General features: G+C 31.5%; 1 protein-coding gene across 2 annotated transcripts in view; it reads right to left on the reverse strand.

Moving 5' to 3' along the window:
- Positions 1 to 22,113, reverse strand: part of LOC143224236 (WD repeat-containing protein 47-like) — an 87,482-nt gene that overhangs the window by 47,082 nt on the left and 18,287 nt on the right. For both annotated transcript variants that reach the window (XM_076452657.1, XM_076452663.1), the window contains exons 2-5: positions 19,903 to 21,789; positions 12,191 to 12,359; positions 5,771 to 5,967; positions 2,594 to 2,763 (exon numbers count right to left, since the gene is read on the reverse strand). In XM_076452657.1, the coding sequence (XP_076308772.1) occupies positions 2,594 to 2,763; positions 5,771 to 5,967; positions 12,191 to 12,359; positions 19,903 to 21,767 (2,401 nt within the window). In that variant the 5' untranslated portion in view covers positions 21,768 to 21,789. The remainder of the gene's footprint in view (positions 1 to 2,593; positions 2,764 to 5,770; positions 5,968 to 12,190; positions 12,360 to 19,902; positions 21,790 to 22,113) is intronic.

Raw genomic sequence — 22,113 nt, forward strand, 5'->3', positions numbered from 1 at the left:
AGAGATGGACATTCCTGAAGATAATGGAGGAGTGGAAACCAAAGTGGACATGACCAATGTGGTGCCATCTGAACTTGACATGATGTAGAGCAAATCTGTGTAAGAATCTTGGATAACAAATGATTTACAGGGAACGTGTAAAAATTTGAAGACCTCTCCAATCCTGGCTGAAAGCATCTATGTCCAAAGCTAGAGATTGAGGTACATGAGACTAAAAGGATGGGAGCTAAGAATATCAGTGGGTAGCAAAAGCATTAATTTGAAACATTCTGTAATGAAAGCAGATCCAATGAAAACTTGATGAAGCACCTATTCCATGGGAAAAGTTCTATTGTGACAAGATAACTGATCAACCACTAAATTCATTACCCCTTGAACATGACAAACAAGAAGAATGACTTGATGTTTGTGTACCCAAGAGAGGAAGTTCAATGTTCAAAAGCAAAGAGATCCAAAGTGAAAGCCCCCTTGCTTTAAAATGAACAAGATGACTACGGAATCATCCAAGGGAAGCATTACCACCTTCCCTCACAACAAATCATAACCCTGAGTCATAGCTCTTGAATTGGCAGAAGCTCTAAAAGATTGATGTGAGTAGTAGTTTTCTCTTCTAAAAGCATCTTTTAAAAACTGTACCTTTGAATATGGGGGTGGTAGAGGGACATGGGCTGTCATGTTTCCTACATCCAAGCACCAGCTAAGATCTTGCAAACAGGAATTTGACAGCACTACTGGACAATCTATGCAACATTTTCACTAATCCCATAATGACCACTCAAAGGTCCACTTTTGAACCTAACACAGAGGAATGAGTAATTCTAAGGATGCCTACATTCTTGAAAGAGATAGAACTGCACCTTGTGAAAGAAAAGATGACCGTATTTGAGAAACTCCCTATTCTATTATACCTGAAGATTTAAAGAAGGTTGGGCTTGATATACTCTGGAACTGGAAAACACCTTTAAGTGGACAAGGTACTGTGTGGAAATAAGATTAGACTACTACTTTTTTTTTTAATAAGAAATCCAGATGTTACAACTTTAGATAACACAGTTTGAGGGTGAATGTCCAATTAGTGAAGATGACATGAAAAGAATCTGACTATCCTGCAAAAACATATGGAGCAGATGTTAAGCCTAATGGAAGAGCATTAAACTGAAAAACTTGGTTGTCATTTATGAAATGGAAATAATGCCACCAAAACTCCAGGATTAATGGCATTGAATTTTGCCATTCATAAAGCAACTGAAAGGAGTCATAAAGGGAAAAAAAAGACTCCACTGTAAACCAAGGGGCTGGAAGAAATGATTAAGACAAGCAAGATTGATGACAGGTCACTGATCCCCCATTCTTTTTCAGTACTACAAAGAGTAATGAATAAAAACCCTCAAGAGAGAGGAGTTGACATAGGGGATGGCCTCTTTGAGCTTGACGTAAAAGGACCTTTTAAAAGTGGGAAGTCAACTGGTATGAGAAAATGAAGGGGAGACATAAACTGAGTGATCCACTTGCCTGTGGTGAAGGTCTCCTATAATGACATAAGCCTTCTGAGTTAAGACCCCACAGGCCTTGACCCAATAAAGTTGTCACTGATATTGTATTCTGTGCTTCAACATACAGGAGAAGACCCACTGTTAAGGTTAAAATCACTAATGCATTCCAATGGATCAATGCATCAAAGTCAAAGGTCTACAAACTTGAATGGAAGATGCAAGAAACTATTCTGCAAAAGACATTTGGGACAGTTGAGAAGGTTGGGTAGAAAGGAAAAAGTGAAGAACAACCACATCCACTTGAGATCCATAGCATCAGAAGTACCATCAAAAATAGACTATCTGAGAAAAGGAGCTTCTCTGAGATCTCTAAAGGCTGAAGGTCACCTCCCTCTAGCAAGACATTCCTCTCCAAAAAAATCCCAACAACAGACCAACCAAGATACCAGAGAGAAAGCAAAAACCAATAACCTGAGCAAAGTAAAAATCTATAAATGACTAAGAGCTTCCAAATATTGTGCAAGAAATCTGTGATAAGTCTCAGACAATAGTTGAAGATAACAAAAAAATGCCAAACTTTTGTAAGTGACACACAGATTCTAGAAAAATGAAATTAAGGTGGATCATGGGTACCTTATCTAGAGCACCAATTAGGAAGAAAATGATCTAACTTCTGTGAGTCTAAACCTGTGATATGGTAGGTCATGAGGTACCAAAGTGAGTTGCACAACAAGAGACATTAAAATGTCAACTTTTTTAAAAAATTATTTATAAAATAACAATCATGAGATATTTCTGAAGAAATAAAATTACAAAATTAAGAGCACTACTTGACTATACTTAAAGTAACCATGGTTCTAAAAAATGCTTGGCTACTCAAATAGGTTGTCAATTGGAAAAGTTTGGGAACTCTCGACTTAGAAGTTATTTAAAATTTTCAAACAGTATACTTGCATAAAATAAGAACTAGCTGACAGTGATTTTTAGATAATTCAGTACCACAACTAGAACTCTTAATACAGAGGTGACCTGTTAGTAACTGTTTAGTAAGTCCACACATCATGTTATGAACATAATAATGATGAAAAATTATAACTCACCTTCTAAGTTACAGGTATCTGTATTAAACCTCATGAGTTTTATAGTTTTATCATTTGACCCTGTTGCCAAGAGATCACCTGTAACATTCCAAGCTAAACAATAGATGGACCCTTTGTGATGCTTCATTCTCTTAAGAAAAACTGTTGGCTGGTGGACCACATGATTTGCTCTAAAGATACAAGATAAAAATACAGTTTTCTGAATTAAAAATATTATGTGGTTTTCAAAATATTTATAAAAAATAAGGTAAACATCAATACTTATAATTAATGAGCTTACATTATTTGATCTGTAGCTGAAACAGATCAACACAAAAGCATTTACAACTATAACTGCACATACACACGTATTAGATGTTAGCTTTGAAACAGACAGCCAAATAGTTTAAAAACTGGTATTTTTAAGCAGTTGTGATACTGTGATGCTATTAATAATTTACACTTCAGAAAAGACTACCGTACTGAAAACTTATGACACAGTAGATTTAAGCTTGGTAAAAAATGCATATAAAAAGTACAAAATCAACTTCATCTAACTTATTCTAAATTTATGATTTAAGTAATTAAATAGACTGAAGGCCAAAAACAAAGTAGATTATTTTAATATATCACTGAAGTAAATGTTGCATCATATCTCCATACAACATATTAACATGTATTCTAACATTATTTATATAACTGTGAAATTAGATTCTTATTTTGATATGAATGTTCAAGAAAGTTCCAGTGTTGGTGTAGTTATTTGAAGTTACACTAAACTTATATTTCAGTGAACGAAAAAAAATAAATAAAATCATAATTTTGTTTGAAAAGTATCTCAAATATTCAGAGTACCATTATTTTTCTACAGTTCATGAACTTAAACACATATTTATCCACAAAGCATTAAAGTATGTCTATTTATAATGTTAGCACCTACAACTGTGCTTAATACAATAATTCTATCTTACCTTTCAGAATGACAACTATAAATATTTTATGACTGTAAAAAAACTACATTTTTACATAATGCAAAGAATAACAGAAATTTTGTTATTGCTTTTCAAATAAACTATAGTAAATCGTGTTAGTTTTTATACATCTATTTTCATTCATCCCAAGGTCTATCACTGACCTCTACAAGATGAAGTACATGTCAAAAGTATGTGGACACCCATTCTTATTGGTGGGTTTGGCTATTTCAGCCACACCCATTGCTAACAGGTGCATAAAATCAAGAATACAGCCATGCAATCTCCACAGACATACATTGGCAGTAGAATGGGTCATACTGAAGAGCTCAGTGACTTTCAACATGGCACTGTCATAAGATGCCACATTTCCGACAAGTCAGTTCCTCAAATTTCTGCCATACTGGAGCTGCTCCAATCAACTTTAAGTACTGTTATTGTGAAGTGGAAATGTCTAGGAGCAACAGCAGCTCAGCCCCAAAGCAGCCACACAAGCTCACAGAATGGGACTACCAAATGCTGAAGTATGTAGCACGAAAAAATCATCTGTCCACAGTTGCAACACTCACTACCGAGTTCCAAACTTCCTTTGGAAGCAATGTCAGTATAAAAACTGTTTATTGGGAGCTTCACAAAATGGGTTTCAATGGCTGAGCAGCCGTACAGAAGTTTAAAATTACCATGTGCAATGCCAAGCATCAGCTGGAGTGGTGTAAAACACACTGCCATTGAACTCCGGAGCAGCAGAAATGCACTTTCTGAAGTGATGAATCACGTTTTACTATCTGGCAGACTGATGGATGAATCTGGGTTTGGCAGATGCCAGGACAATGCTACCTGCCTGAACGCATAGTGCCAACTGTAAAGTTTTGTGGCAGAGGAATAATGGTCTAGGGCTAGGCTCTTTAGTGCCAGTGAAAAGAAATCATAATGTTACAGCATACAGTGGCATTCTAGAAAATTATGTGCTCCCATTTAGCAAGTTTTGAAACCTTAAAAATTTAATATTTCAAAATTAATTTTACCTTTCATAATTAGAATTCTGAATTCTTAAATCTTACTTTTAAGTTACTTTGCAAACCTACTTAAAGTTACATAATCAAGTAAAAGGTTATATGAATATAAAGATCCTGTGTTTGTTTTCATTTATTTGAGGCACAGATGAGAAGAAATCAATAAGCATGAGATAAATGTTGACGAGCACAACCCCACAAATGAAAATAATTCATAGATAGTGGTTTTGGAAACAAAGAAAGAAATTACTTCTCAATTTTGTTTAAATATTTAGATCAAGTTAATGATTAATTACAGTTTATGCTGGGTATCTTTTAATGTTGTCCATTTCCATTGTTAAATTAAAAACTTTTCGCTACCATAACATCATCATGCAGGATGAATACTTGAAGTATCTATTTTTTTAATATTAAGAACTTGCTTTATATGAATTTATCCAAAAAAATAGTACGAAACTTCAGTTTGTACCTAATTTTTGTAATTAGAAGGAATTTTGAATGATAATTTTCCCATAATGATTAAAAATACATTTTATTTTAAAACAATTGCTTTCAAACAGTGCCATAACAAAGTATGGAATTTTAGGTAGGCCTGAAATTCTGATGGACAGAAATGAGAGATACAGATCCTTGGAAGCAAGTTACATTGAGTGAATAAAAGCATTATATACATTGCTGGCTAAAATCTTAAGGCCAATGAACATAAAGAAAAAATATGCATTTTGCGTTGTTAGACTCTTATTTGAGTAGAGCTTTGAAAGATGAAAATAAGAAAAGGGAAAATAAAATTGAAAAACTTTTTTGCACTGTTGATTTATTAGCTTCCCCCTTACACCTTACATATGTATATATTTATAGATATTATCAAACTAACTTGCATAATATATTAAAAGTAAAATACCATATTCAATACTTTTAAACCAATGTTTTCTATCTGTCAAAAACTTTCTTAATTTTATTTTAGGTTTCACAAACCACTAAACTGTATAATTCATTTTTTGCTATAACAAATGCAGGTCTCTAGGATAAGCCTACTCTATTAAATTACATACAATATGCATGCCACATGTGGGAAATATAAAAAATTCACTATTACAAGTTTACCATGTGTCATAATAGAACCTTAAATTTCAAATTTTTTCTGAGATATAACAATAAAGAACAAAACAAAACACACTGAACACAAATCTTATTACACTACAGATTTTACTAACTGAAGGTCATGAAGGTTGGGGTAGGCACAGATTCGTAATGTTTTGGAGTTTGATCCAATGGCATACAGCTGTCCATCAGGATGAAAATCCCCTGTGCGAATTGCTTGTGCATCTTCTAGCTTAGTAACAGCCAAAAAGTTAGATTTTTTCCAATCTAGAGTACTTCCATTAGGCTTAATAGACTGTTGTGGTATTACCTAATGTAAAATTAGGATAAAGAAATAATACGAGTTGAAATAAACATCTGTTAAGTCATACTGGTAGAATATTTTTCTAAAACAACAACGAAGAAAGCCATAAATATTCTAGGTAAAATTTACAGTTACTATTTTAAGTTACAATTAAGTTTTTATCTATGAAGCAAAACAAGATAAAAAACAAGAGTTGAAATAAACATCTGTTAAGTCATACTGGTAGAATATTTTTCTAAAACAACAACGAAGAAAGCCATAAATATTCTAGGTAAAATTTACAGTTACTATTTTAAGTTACAATTAAGTTTTTATCTATGAAGTAAAACAAAAGTTTCAAAGACAATAGATAGAAATTTATAAATATCAGAAGTGATAATGGAAAGAAATACTTCAGTTAACAGAAAAAAGTTTTGCATATATAATTAAAAAGTACAAATTTTTATTGATTATTCAATTAGGCTACTCTTCATAAAATACTCCATTCAATACTCAGTACTGATTTTAAACTTAGTAAACAAACAAAACCAGGCTGTCATGGCTCACACCTTACTCATGTGACACCAAAATCACTCTTATTTCAACACAGAGGTGGGAAAGCCTCACATCATAAACAGATGTGTCAACAGAAAAAGCAGCTGGCTAAACAGTTGAAGCTGCAGCTGTATTTCTGTGCATTTTTAAACACAATATTTATACATTAGATAATAAGATTTTATACATTAGGGGACAAAATAGTTTGGTGGTTCTGATTAGCAAATACTGCTTAGCACCTTTTTAATATTCATCATTCTAATACATTATGGCAACTAAATCCAGCACTAAAAGTAAAGATATCCACTAACAGAAAGAAATAAATGAAAAGTTTTTATTATAATAACATTTTTATTCAGCTTTAAGCCCTAATATTTAATTGTACGACACACAGCATTTCACGAACAAAATAGATCCTGGTATATAAGGCAAAACTTCAAAACTGTAAGAAAATCCAAACACCAAAACTGTCACAAAATAACGTAACAATCAATTTATCAGAGACAAAAGTGACTACGATATTACAAACGAGCAAGATTGTCACAAGTCATTTTTCATATTAATCAAGTTTATTCACTTCTTTTTGTGAGACCTCATCACTTTCTTCACAATTTGGCTTCCCTTGTTTTTTTAATGAAGAAAGTGTTTAGTGACTTTTCAGCAATAATTAGACCTCTCACCATAAACATCCTTTACTGTGCATGTCACAATATTTTTAGCAATTTACATTCATAAATAAACTACGTTTTGTACCAATTAGTTTGACACAAAACCATAGCTAATAATCCATACTTTAATAGTATAACATTGTCATTGTTCAGGCAAAGCATAATTTTCATAGCCTTCAATTTTGTTTAGTTACAGAGCTATTAAATACAAAATCATGCTCTTCTTGCTACATCGTCTCTTTCAGGACTTGTCAATAGTTTTCTCTCATGTTTAATACTACATTATTTATAACCATTAAAAATCAAGATTTTAATCTACCAAATGATTAGTTATTGTTTTCTGTATGCAGAATTGTCAATTTTTCTTTCAGTACGTTTCATAAAAAGAAACACCTCAACTAACTTGGATATTTGTAACAGCTCTTCTCAAGTAGTCAGAAAGCCAGAAAAATTGTGATAATTATGGGGCATTGTTTTCTTTTCAAACATTATTTTATGTTATTTGGTGTATTATTTATTTAAATAAAAATTATTTGGTGCATTACAAATATTAATATAAAAAAGTGGGTTAAGTATCACTGACAATCTGCAGCACATAAACAAAAATCTACAGATCAGTACTTTATTTCTTGTTTTTCATGTGTGTTCTTTATTTATTATTATGAAAGTAACTAAAACAGGTAACTTTAGGTTATGTAAAAGAAATAATAACAATACATTTTTAAGAGGCATGCTTGTGAGCAGCTCATGGGTAACATAATTTGACAGCATAATGTGAGTTGTATGTTCCCCAAGTGATTTACAACTTATGATGGGGAAGAATAATAGTTAGACACAGTTAAAATGTTAATAAGCCAATGAAATTTAAGTGCAAATAGCTGTATACAGTTTCAACTTTAAAGCTACTTGGTACAAATGAATTTAGTTTCATGTTACAATTTAAAGTTATTCTAGAAATAAAAAAGGATAATTTACATTTATTTCAATTTTTTTGGCAGTTATGACCAACCTTGTACAGAGTTATGGTAGAGAAAATAACAAATAAAATATAAAACTTTATTGAAAAGATGATTTTTGAAATTTATTCAGGATGTTTTAGAGATTTTTGAGATTAAGATAAGTATTTCTAATTTTAACATGAAAATCATTTTGCATTCAAACTGATCAATATAAGACTCAACATATTCATGTGCAAATATTTCGTATAAGCACTTCATTGATTTTTTTTTGTGTACTAAGGACTTGTAATGTTTACTAAAAGTCTGCCAAATGTTATGAAGATAATGTATTTAGAGTTATAATATTAAAACCATAAGCATGTAAAAATGGTCAGTCTACAAGACCAAGCCCATAATAAGAGAGTTTGTAACTGGTTCAATGCTAAATGTACTTTATGTACCTTGTCTTGTCTAGTTAGTCACACTGTGGGTGTCAAAGGGGTGCATTCCAAACATCATGAATAGAATACTACAAAGTGTATGTATAGGCATTATGCATATGGCAAAATGTGAAAATACTGTATATGCCATTTGGCAGATTTTCTATGAAGGGAACATCAACTTTGGCTTTCATATATCAAACTGAAGCATTTGACACTGTAACTGTATTGTGGGATGTCTCAAAGACAATATAAAACAAAGAAATGATTCATATGTTATTCTAAGCAAAGAAGAAAAGTGATTTACAACTGGAATTGTCTTGATTTGCAAATTACAATATGAACCAGGAATTTTGGAATTTCACACAAAGCTACTCGAGGGCTATCTGTGACAATATGAACCAGGATACTTTATCCCCCTGTATACAGAAATGCTTTTAGCAATGAAACTAGAAATCAACTATACAGAAATTAGAAGTTGTTCTGGTAATCACAAAAGCTAGCACACGATAAAAAGCACTAAAATTTCTTTTTACTTTTCAATGATAGCTTAATGTTATAATTTTGTAACAAAACAAACTTTAAGCTCATCAGTTCATCTCTTGTAGAGAAAACTTCATTTCAAAATGAGCTGCTCCATTGCCTTTTATAAAATAATTTACCTAGAGTAAACCTGTTTTCAGTGAAGTTCAATATACACTGGAAGAATGTCCAAATATCAAGTTTACCTTAGTTCCATGTGAAAGAGAGGAAGGCAGCATGTTTGCAAGAAATGCAACTGCTGTGAGTACAATCATGGTGGGGTTCATATTGAAGTTAAACATGTTATCCACTCAATTATTTATTTAATTATTCTTATTATTATAATCATTTTCACTGTATTAATGATAAATATTTAGTATAAACACTGAGCAGACCACTACTGAGCCACTAGAAGCACAAAAGATAGCATAGTCTGAAACAATGAAAGGACCTTGAAAAGAAGATGAATGGGAGGATACACATACAAGTAATATTTTTTTCATTTTTGGCTGAGAGTATTTACAGCTATTGCTAAAGAATAAGGAACAGTAAATTAATAGTGGGAAATTATGCACTGAGATGTGTGGTAAAATCATCCACATTTGGAGAAACCTCAATGAGCACATAACTTCCAAAACACCTGTGGAGCTAACAACCACCCTGTTGGGAGAATCTAGTTAGGCCTATATAATTAAGATGTGACCAGATTCAGGGCATCTAGAATGTGACATGTGAATAAACTGAGGAACAGTAGAGGAGATTCAACATTTGGAAGAAAAGATCTCATGACTGGTTGCCCCCTTGCCTCATGATATAAAATACTAATGAGCAACTGTTTGAGTGAACCATCACTGAATCTCCCCAAACATCTGATAAGAAATGAAACAGAGTATGATGAACCACTAGCAATTCCAAGATGTTGATATGTAGGGATGATATGGCCATTGTCCAATGACTTGAAACATCTTGAGCATTGAAATATTCACCTAACCCAAAAGGGAAACAACTGTAAAAAGAAGACAATCTGGTCAATGAAGTAGAACTCTGATGGTAGTATTGGTATAATCCAATGACCAAGCAAAGTTGGCCTATAGGTTTGGAGGTAGGGTAATAAGAGCAACAAAGAGATCCCGAATGAGGTTTCACTGGTCATGTAACACCCATTGAAGATAACACACACACATGGGCTCAACCAAGGGAATGTAAGCTTTGAAAAAAGCCCATATCCCCAAAGAGATAGATCTCTCATGCAGTAAGAGGGGAGAAACCAGTTGATTACAAATGCCACATCCCATAAATGAAGTTGAGAAGGGTGGGACTAGCTGATGAGGTAATTTAAAAATACACCCAGATGAATCAGATATTCTGTGCTTGTGAGAAACAACTTCTCCACCTTGATAAGCTAACCCAATATGGCAGTCTCTCACAGAAGAAATTATATATTAACAGCAGATTTGCATTAAGAAGCCAAAAATTAACAGTTATCTATGTAATGGTGTAAATGAAGGTCTCTGGCATGAAGCAGTCATGTAAAGAATTAACATGTAACTACTCAGTAAAAGGCATAAGGAGCCAATATCATGCAAATGTTAGAAAGCAAAACTAATAAACACACCTCTGATAAACAAAACGGAGGAAGTGATGGGATGCCTAAGGAGTGAAAATCCATCACACAGTTAAGTAAGGCTCAAATGAGAAATTGGGAATTACCAGGAAATGGTTCAGGGATAATAAATCTATAGTTACACATCTATCTCCCATCTTTATAGACATGAGAAACAGACAGGAGCAAAACATCAACTGAGAAGTTGCCCCATGTTCTATAGCCTCTTTCTGAAGTAAGTCCCAAATTAGATGCTGGTAAGAAACAGAATCCCTTGGTGGGAAGAAAATAGGGCAAAGAGACAATGGAGAAAGGGAATGAAAGAGCCAGACCCTCTGAAAGAACCTTTAGGACCCATGAATCTATTGTAAATGGTGTTCAAATGTGGCAAAAATGGAAAAGGCTGAGTAACAACTCAACTGTAAATGGATGAGGAACAGGATGCCGGAACTGGCAAAGAGTTGGATGGAAGGGTGGGTGAGACAGAAAAATAGGAGACTGAAATAAATGGTAAGCTAGTGATTATAATGAATTATGCTGACCAGTAAACTAAACTAAGGCCTCCAATGAGTTGGAATAACTCCAACATCTCTCCACATTAAAAAGATACAAATGCACAAGATACACCAGCAAGAAGCATGTAAATGTACTCAATAAGAGAATGTCATCCCGAACCAGAAAGTCTCAAAAGCATATCAGCCGCGCTGCCTGAAGATGAAATGAGTGCCATTGTATAAAAACAGGAGACTGCGAACATCATCTGAAAACCTTTTGAGAGACAAAGAAATTGCCTGAGCCAGCAAGTGCAAAGTCAATAATGTATACAGAATTGTGTAAACATCAGTCTGATATAGGAAAACTGAATTTGTGAGAAATTTACTGATGTATTAGGGTTTGAACCCAACAATGTACCACAAAATTCCAAACACTGGGAATCAAAATGAAGGAAGGAATATCTATAAATATAAAAGCAAGATCCTCAGATGTATGAGGCACACAAAACATACTAACCCTGACTGAAATTGTTCTTCAAAATGATTGGATGAACCAAAACATCAAGGAGAGAAGGAACATTAAATATTGGTTATATAGATTTATCACCATAGAGGGAAAATTGAGAATCACAGGAAATAAGGATAAAACAGCATAAACTTGATTAATTAATTCCAAAACAAATGAAAAATGTCTGGTTAAATCCTCTGATGACACTTTTAACTGGGAAGCATATTCAAGAGAGGTGAATAGGCTATCCCATTTCTGTCCTTCCTGTCTGACATATAAGGATAGAAGATCAAACTAAGGATTAAAATATATTTACCTCATAAATAATTTATAAGTATTTCTGTCAAATATTGATAATGTTTTCTAATTTTTTGAAACAGATTTTAAGTTTCACTTGAGTTTTATATACATATATTACCATTTATATTGTTTGATTACATCATGTATATAAAAGACACATACATCCATTGTTTAGTCTCCCTTTGTTAAACTTTAGTTCATGTTGATCTTACTTCAACTTACCCTGGTTGTCACACATTGTTGGGCTATCTGACTATGGACACTTTTGTTAGGATGTCGCAAGTTACCTTTGCTGTTTACTGGAGTAGAATAAGGATGAGAATCATAATGCTGAGCCACTGGCTTTGTTGTGGGCACCATATATTCTATATGTTGATCATTACCTGAATGACTACAAATAAATGATTTCATTAAAAAATTGTATGTGAAGCAACTAATATATTCATGAAATTTATAATAATATAAGGTTAATACTCAACAGTCATATAAAACAAAATCAAGAGGAAGGACTGCCTTAAAAACAGCAAATCCAAGCCTATAACTAATGATATTTTCTAAACAAGCCCAAACAAAAATAAAAAATGTTATATATACTAAAAGGTTCCTCAGTGTATGGGCTACAATGTGGGATATAAAATGTATGTTAAATTATGGAAGTATCTAAAGGAGTAAGACCCAGATTCCAATGGCGATATACTGTTTATCAGTCTTGACCTTCATTCTGTCTCAAATGAAGAAATTCATAAAAATAAAAGATAACAACAAAATAATAAAACGAAACAGAAATTAGAAGAGTGAGATGTGAGTGTTCAAGCCCATGGTGTCCCACATCTATACCACTCTTCAATGCAGGTATACAGTTGTAGAAATGTATAGAAGATGATAAATGAAACAATAACAACACATGAAATGAGGTACTACCAACTACAGCTTGGGGAAAAGCAAGTTAAACTTACTTCCTGAAGTTGGTATTCCACCCCACATTATAGTGGAAAAGCACTAATTAGTAGCACAGCAGACAAATTATACTAGTATAGAGACTCCCAACCACATATTTAAACTAACAAGTATAATTCTCAACCACCATTCATTAAGTCCATTGAAACTTCCAATTTTCAAATTCTAAACAAGCTGTTATAAACAATAAGGTATTCATCTATATAAAAGTAGTGCCAAGTTGTTTAAATGACCTTATTAACAACTAAAAATACTTGCAAGAAACTTTCAGTAAAATTTCCTTAATTCTTATTTCTTTATATTTATCATAAAACATTTTAATAATTTTATTTAGTTGTTTTTTTTTATTAAATCCATTATATATTAATTTTGAAATCAAAATTTCAACACTAGTAATAAATTTTATTATAAGTTTTCTAATATCTATAAACATTGTTTAAATTAACCAATCTAAAAATACAGTAATTAATAAGTTCATTAAAGCTTACAAAAACTTATTCTAAATCAAATTCTTTTACAAATTTATCATTTCTGTATGCTATTCCTAAGATCCATAAATCTGATTAAATTTAGATTTGTAGTTTTGACAAGAACATTTACTAAACAACTGGACATTTTATTAAATAAATTACTTAATATTTTATTTGCTAAAATTTAAACTGTAAGCACTAATAATAAACACATTTTGCACAATAAAAATAATCAACTCCATTTTATATTTAAGAAACTGAACAAACAAAGAACATTCATATTTTTGATTTTACAACACTGTACACCACAATTCCATCAAAAGGTTTATCTTGTGAATTCATTAATAGAACAGTTCTAATTTCAGAGCACTGGAAGAAAGAAATTTAGCTCCAAAAACATAAAAAAAAAAGAGATATTTAGTGTGTCATACATAATAATTATATATATTTTTCAATAAACAGGAATTTGGAGTAATAGGAGTTTCAATATGAGCTAACTATTCTATTTGTATTGCAAATTTATATCTTTATTTTTATGAGAAAAGGTTTATTAAAATTACATAAACATGGTTATTTTTGCTTTAACTTACAGATATATGGATGATTTTTAATTAGTATAATCTTGATATAAATAATTTTAACATTATTTATCCAGTAGAATAAGAAATAAATAATACTTCAATTTCTAATGTACAGGCACATTATTTTGATCTAAAGATTAAAATAACTGATAATAATATCAATCCAAATATTTTTGATAAAAGACATTTCTCTTTTACAACATATGTACCATACTCTTCTGTTACAAGTAACAACTTCACAATTATTCAGATTTTGCAAAATGTATTGTAAATTACAATATTTTATTTTTAACACTAAAATACTGATGCTTGTTATTGCTTGTAATTAAGCAAAAAACTACAAAAAGGGCTATCTGTGCTCTGCCCACTATGGTTATCGAAACCTGGTTTTTATCATTGTAAATCCTCAGACATACCACTACACTACTAAGGGGCTGAAATATTGATGCAAATATTAATATCTGATGGATTTAATAAAATATTCTGCAATAAATATACAAATGTATTAAATAAATATAAAGAAGTGAGAATTAAGGAAATTTTACTGAAAGTTTCTGACAAATATTTTTTAATTGTTCATAAGATCATTTAAACAGCTTGGCATTACTTTTATGCAGATGAGTGTTATACTGATTAGTTTAGGTAAGTGGTTAGGATTCTCTGTACTAGTATAATTTGTCTACTGTGCTACTAATTAGTGCTTTACCATTATAATGGGAGCTGGAATGCTAACTTCAGGAGGTAAGGTTATCTTTCTTACTCTCAAATCATAGTACCTCTTTTTTTTCTTTACCTTGTTGTTTTTGTTTGTTTTTGAGCACAAAGCTATATAAAGATCTATCTGTGCTTTGCCCACTACAGGTATCAAAACCTGGTTTTTAGCAGTATAAGACACAGATATACAGTGGAGTGCCATTAAGCCGCGGACCAGTAAACCGCGAAATCGCTTAAGCCGCTGTAGCAAGTCTTGTCCCAAAATTTTTGATGTATTAAATCTACTACCTGGCTTTTTAAAGTTTCTCACACTCTCCTTGTCTTTATAACTTCAAGGGGATATTTAAAAAGGATTTGCTTTAATTTGGGAAATAAATAAAATATATTACAATAGAAATCGACCATTAATCTACCTTATCCACTCTCTATGTCAGCTTTATGGAGGCCGCCATTGTTACCGAATCACACCTCTCCATACATTAAAGTTAATCCGCAGTAAATCCGTGAAAAAAGTGATCAATAATTAAAGTATTATTTTTAATTAGATAATTAATATTTTTATGGAATTGTATAAATATTGGCCACAAACCCAATAGAAATCACTTCAGTTTCTGAATTAATAGTGAGCATATCATATTGACATGGCAGCCCGCATGTAACACGGGAAGATGAAATTTTACAGGGAAAAGCGAACCATCGCAATGCATTGGTCGTTTGTGTTAAAACGGCACTTGTCAATTGTATCTGAATAGTCTATACATTAATATTATAATGATCATGCAATGGCCCGGATGAGGCTCCTCGGCGAAGCAGTTGGCGACTTCGGCTTTTCAGTCACAAAGGTTTAAGCCGCGGTTAAGCAGGTTGACCCCCCAAATACCACAGCTTAACGGCGCTCCACTATACTGCTGTGTCACTGGTGGCCTAGAGAGCAGTCACCTTCTCATAACTGTCTGCCTGCAGTGAAGTGTAATATAAATGTGGGCTTGAGCACCCATACCTCAATCTCCTAATTTTTATTTCTCTGATTATTTTATTATTTTTGTTACCCTATTATCCCTATTATTATTCATTTTTATAATGTTGGACTGGCAAACATAAATTAACACTATATATACGTAAAAACGGCTCGTTTGGGTTGAGAAAATTTTTTACGAGCCATTTTTACATATATATTTCTCTACAAGTGGGTTTACTCAACATCAGAGATTAACACTGATAGATTGTGTATCCCACCACAATGTGGGTCTTCTGCAGTCACCTCCAAAACCTAGGGTATAACGAGCCGTTTTTACATGTATATTTCTCTACAAGTGGGTTTTCTCAACATCAGAGATTAACACTGATAGATTGTGTATCCCCACCACAATGTGGGTCTTCTGCAGTCACCTCCAAAACCTAGGGTATATTCCACCTTATAGCCTGTACCCTGGGGATCCTTTTGATTTGTGCAGCATTTCTCATTTTTGTTTGAGCTTGTTTTTGTCATTAGAAAAAAATAATAAGGGGTGGACAAAAAAAGAAGTGTTCCTTATTGAAAATGTTGTTATATCTTTTATTAGCTAACAGAAAAATGTGTGAAACTGTATGTTTTTAGAAAGCACTTGACAAGATCTGTTCAAATATGATCTTATGTCCTAACTTAAACACTTGTTTTTGTGCACACCTAAACCTTTCATGGTTTTAGTTAAATTTACTGGCTAAGTTAAAACAATTAATGATAGATTGCAAGCCAAACATGGAAGATAAATTTTAGAAGTGATCAAAGAAGAATGGCAGTCAATCACTCAGAAATATCTACACAAACTCACTGAAAGCAAGCCACGTTAATGTGGAGCAGTGATGAAATCCACAGAAATGCAGACTAAATATTAACTTGTGAAACTAGTTTGTGTTATTTTGAGCTTCATTTTTACATTCATTTATTGAAGAAAAACTTGTTTGATCATTTTGTAGGCTAACTGTAATAAGATCTAAAAAGCTACAGCAGGTACAGAACACTAATGAGAAAATGTAACTAAAATCATGAAAAGTTCAGGTATTTATGAAAACCAGTATTCTACAAAAAAACATAGTTCAAGATATTTTTCTGTTATTTAAGAAAGTTATAACAAATTCACAACATTTTCAAGGGGTGGCCACTTTTATGTCCACCCCCATATATATATATATATACATAATATACATACATACACACAAAAAAAAAAATTAGTTGTCTATGTATACAAAAGCATTTCTTCTACATTATTTAAAACAAAATTTAACACTCCAACGAAAAGTGGGGCCTAATAGGCCCCAGAGCAACTTGAAAGGTTATTAATATTAGGCTAATAATTTTGTATTTAAATGAAATTGCCATTTAATGAAATGAAATCAAATTTCATTTAATTTAAATTTCATTTAATGAACTGAAATCAAATGAAATGGTAATTTCATTTAAATACAAATTTATTAGCCTAATATTAATAACCTTTCAAGTTGCTCTGGGGCCTATTAGGCCCCACTTTTCGTAGGAGTGTTGATAAATTATGCCTGAAATAGTTAACTCATATGACAATTACATTGACCAATGACTTAATGTGATTATTTCAAACATTACAACTCAAGTTTACATATTTATTTATATATAATTCACTGATTAACATTTATATTATTTTACTCCTATGTCAAACTGTTTTCTTACTTAAATGACAATCTGACACAGAAATTCATCAAGGAACTTGTAAAGCAAATAAAAGTTTGAACCATAATGTATTATTATTTACAGTACATTAAATCACACTCTTTATAGGGAAAGAGACAAGTTTTGGGTTTCAAAAGTATGAATGCCATTAAAATAGTAGAACTATATTGTATCTGCTAATTCATTTAAGGCTTAAACATTCTCAAATTAGTATTTTTTAAGATGGTGATATTATAATTGGACAGTTTGTATTACCATGAACCATAAATATAAATACACGTAAAAGAAGAGTTAGAGAATTAGTGAAATATCCTGATCAAATAATTATCAAGCTCATTAACCAACTATGTTTAACTAAATTATTGTTCTAATGAAATTCATCTGCATATTGTAAACTCTGGTTTTTAAAAGGCATGTTTAAACTTCCCCACATTTCATATAATGAACATCTTCATGTAAAACAATTTAAGATTAAGTTACTCTTTAATCCTATACTATTGTACATGGAAATTTATTACATATACAATGTAGTAAAAAACCTGTTATAAGCTAAATATATTAATTTCATATAGTTATCATTAAAATTTTCAAAAGACAACTAAAACTAAATAAATTATTTGTTAAAATAATTGTCCTTAAGAATTCATGTGATAAAACCTTGTAAAGATACTTATCACAATGTGTGACAGATAGCATATAATTCAGTGAAAACAAATTCATGCTGATCCTAGAAAAGCAAAGATAGTACACTTACAATCTGTCAAAACTTATTTACAGATATCAAAATCATTTATAAGGTAGAAATCAAAGTAACATAGAAAAATCAGAAAATCATTCTAATGTGAAAACATATTAATCACAAATGTTTCAGATTTTTTAAACAATTCTATCATCCTTGTGAAATGCTTAAAAAAGTAACTCAATTTTTCAATCATAAAAAACATTACAGGTTTTTAAATAAGTTGTTCCTATAGAAGAAAGTTTAGAAAGAACACATTTAAATGATTAATAAGTATATAATTTATATTAGTCTAGAAGAAACTAAAAAAATTCTCTGTGTACTTAGAAATTAATAAATAAAGCTTGCTGGATTAGAAAGTGTTTAATCAGAATGAGACAACAGCCAAGTTTATGTTTTCCCTTTTCAGTGAGTAAGTGATAACCTAACAAGTCTTGTATAAATGGTTTAATGATTTGATATAATTACACATTTTTTTATTGTTATTAATCCATCTATGACAATTTCTGATAGTTAGATAAGTTATTTACTCAAAAATCAAATTTTTTAAGAGTGAATAAAGAATACTAGCTTGTAATAACTTTTTTTTATTAAAAGTATCTTACCATAATTAACACTGGTTACCTTTATAGCTTGTAACAAATAAACAATATATTAAGACAAAGCTACACTATCATTTAGGCATAAAAAGTTAAAAGACATCACAGTAGCTAGTTATGTAACCAACAGCCACCAAACAAAGCTCTCAACTTTCTAAGTTCTGCCTGAGGAAGTAGTAATTTGGACTTTTAATTCCTGAAATAATCAAAAAGAGTAATAATTGGAAACAATTTCAATTAGTTGATAATTTATTAGGGTCATAACTCATCAAAATCAAGCTAAACAAACTTGGTAAACAATAACAATGGCAATGTATATTGTTTCTTAGTTGTGAAACTAGTAGAAATCTAACAAAATTTCATGAATACATAAGGGGCCATAAGCACATAAGTTCATCCATAAAATAAATTACAACATGAAAATATTGTGAAAAGAATAAATTTATACAAAAGGTATTATGAACAAAAATACACAAACCTAAGTACTTATAAAATATATCCCCCTCACTCTTATACTGAACATCCTCTATTATATATGGGTTCTAAAGAAACAATTTAAAGTAGCCAATGTCAATTTTCTTTCCTTATCTTTATACCAATTGATATGTTTGTGTACAAACTTTCTGTGGTTCAAATGTTGTTTTTTTTAATTTCAAGTATCACTAAGTTTTCCATGTCAGATATTTTAGCGAAAAGGCAAAAATAAAATGTACTCATACAGTTACATGTATGATAATATTAATTTGCTATAATTATAATGCATAGTAACTCAGTTATTTCTATGTTAAATACAATTTGCAAGTATGAATGTTTAGTACTTGAGTAAAGGTTAAAATCAAATAAATAATTAAATGCAAGATTAATCGTACACAAGTAAAACATATTTTTATTGAGGCTGGCAAATAATCTGCTTGTTTTGACAATATTTGTCATCAACAGGAGTAATTTGCAAGTACAAGAGTTGAATTTTTATAAATTTTAACATGTTATATCATGTTACTTTCCCTACTGTTTATATAATTTGCTTAGTGACTTTTTACAAGTGATTACACCACATATTATAATGAGAAGACTAATTGGTTCTTCATCTTTTTTAACACAATTTGTAAACTGTTTTAACTGTGTAGCAATAATGCTGCATTTTATTCAGTTTTATGTCTATGTAGATGTCTATTTAGGACAATGCCTTACCCTGTTGAGATAAATGAATATTGAGGGTCATCTGTGATAATGGATGATGCTGCAGTTGTAGTTTGGCTATCCAGTATGGGCCCCAAATTTTTAGCAACACATGTAGGTACATAAATCCATCCAGATGTAGAAGGGCTTGTTTTACATGAGGTATTGTGTTTTGGTAAAACTGGAGAAGACTGCAGCAGAGGAGTGGTGTTGCTACAAGTACCCTGACCTTTTGGTGTACTTGTAGTCAATTTTTCTACATGAGAATTCTTATTTTGCCTATTAACTGGAGTCACAAAATTATCTTCCAAATGACTTAGATTTCTATTCTTGGCAATCTCTGGACTATTTCTCACTGTATGACTTTTTTCTGATACATTACCAGCATTAATCTCTTGCAGAAGTTCTATTCTTTGCTTTTCTTGAGTCTCAAGTTGATCCAAAAATTGTTGTTTTTGCCGTTGAAATTCTTTCCAAAGGTCTGAAGTGTTACGCTCACTGGAACTGTCTGACTGATTAAACTTCATTTTTCCTTTTACTTCTGATGTTAGGCTTTTATTTGAATCAGCATTGTTCATGTGAAAAAGTGAAACAACAGATGATTCTTTAGAGTTATCATTGGTGCTCTTCTTCTCATTTTGCTTTCCTTTAAAATTTTGAGAATTTACTTGATGTTTATTATCTTTTGATGTATTTGAGCTATTTCTTTTGTCTAAAGAAATAATTAAAGAATGATCCTTAGAATGAGTAGATTCGAGAATAGTGTGAAGATCACTTACACTGGTGCTAAAAACATCTCCACCTTCAAACAACCTATCTACAGATGTATTCACTGCCTTTTTTCCTGTCAAGTGAAACCCTGCAAATGATTTTGACATAGCTGACATGTCACTCAATGAGAATGCCATGACATTCTTTCCAAGTCCAACAGCACCCAAATTGGGAGTCAGAGAACGAGACATGATATCAGATGTCCGTAGCCGAGTAAATGGGATGGCTGAATGAGGAAAAACCTTGGGTTTGATTGGAGTAATTAAAATCTGTTCTGACCATGATGCTTCTAAGCCAGGTTTTTCAAGTTGCTCTACTTCCACATTCAAAGTTTTTTGTTCAAATGGATATGAAAAAGTTTCTAGTGGAATGTATTGTAACCAGGATAAAAGACTAAGATTTGAGTCATTAAACCCTGTTCCATTCAAAACATGAGAAAAATGAATTTCATGTATATCAGAGGAAGTTGCAGTTGCTTGCTGTTGGCAAAACTCTACACAAGACTCGTATATAATTCCCTTAACTATTAGATGAATTAAACGATCACCACTTGCTATATTTTCAGATTGACTTTCCTTTTTATCCAAAGGAAGAAACTTTTCAACCAATGAGAAAACAGCTTTAAAACAATTTACTCTTGCATTGCTGGGATTCCAGTTTTTATAATCCAAGTGATCTGATAAGCGTGGAAATGTAAGCAAAAGACAGAAATTATTATAATCTTCTTTTGAGGGACAGTACTTTTCTAGTTCATTTAAACATTTTACAACTTCTTCAACAGCAATATCAATATTTTGGAAAGGCCCAATTTCTGATCTTATACAAAGCAATTCAATATATTTATGCTTCATAACAATGTATTTAAACTGATTGGAATCAAATGTCTCCAAAGTTTCAAGAGGCTGGATAAACTTGAGCACATCATCCCACTGACCATCAAGAATTAGCTGACGGAGGAACAGAACATCATCAGAAAAAATACCATTAATAACACCTGCTTCTCTTTCCAAAGAAAGCTGAGAAATGTTTAATTCACGATTAGCCAAGAATTCTAGCACAAGTCGTATAACTTCCTCCTCTTTCAGTGTAAGGTGTGCAGATGGCATCTTTTAATGTGGATTTTTTCACCTAATAGAAATTTAAAAAACTCATTGTTACCTACTAAATAAATGAAAAATTTTTATATAATTTTTATAAATTTATAAAATATATCCAGGATTTTCATGTATATGCTGTTTTAGGCATTTTGTAAAATTTGATCTTCAACTTATAAATACAAGCATATCTCTCACCACAAACTTATACTGATGTTTTGTCTCTTTAAGCTGAATGAATTACATAAATATTTAAATACATAACTTGAACTGATTGCATTTTGATAGTCATAATGAGTCAAGATGTAATTTCTGTCCATGTGTAGATAAATCACATTTAACTTCTATTTACATACAC

Source organism: Tachypleus tridentatus, chromosome 1 (assembly GCF_004210375.1).
Source record: "Tachypleus tridentatus isolate NWPU-2018 chromosome 1, ASM421037v1, whole genome shotgun sequence".
NCBI classification, from domain to species: Eukaryota; Metazoa; Arthropoda; class Merostomata; order Xiphosura; family Limulidae; genus Tachypleus; species Tachypleus tridentatus.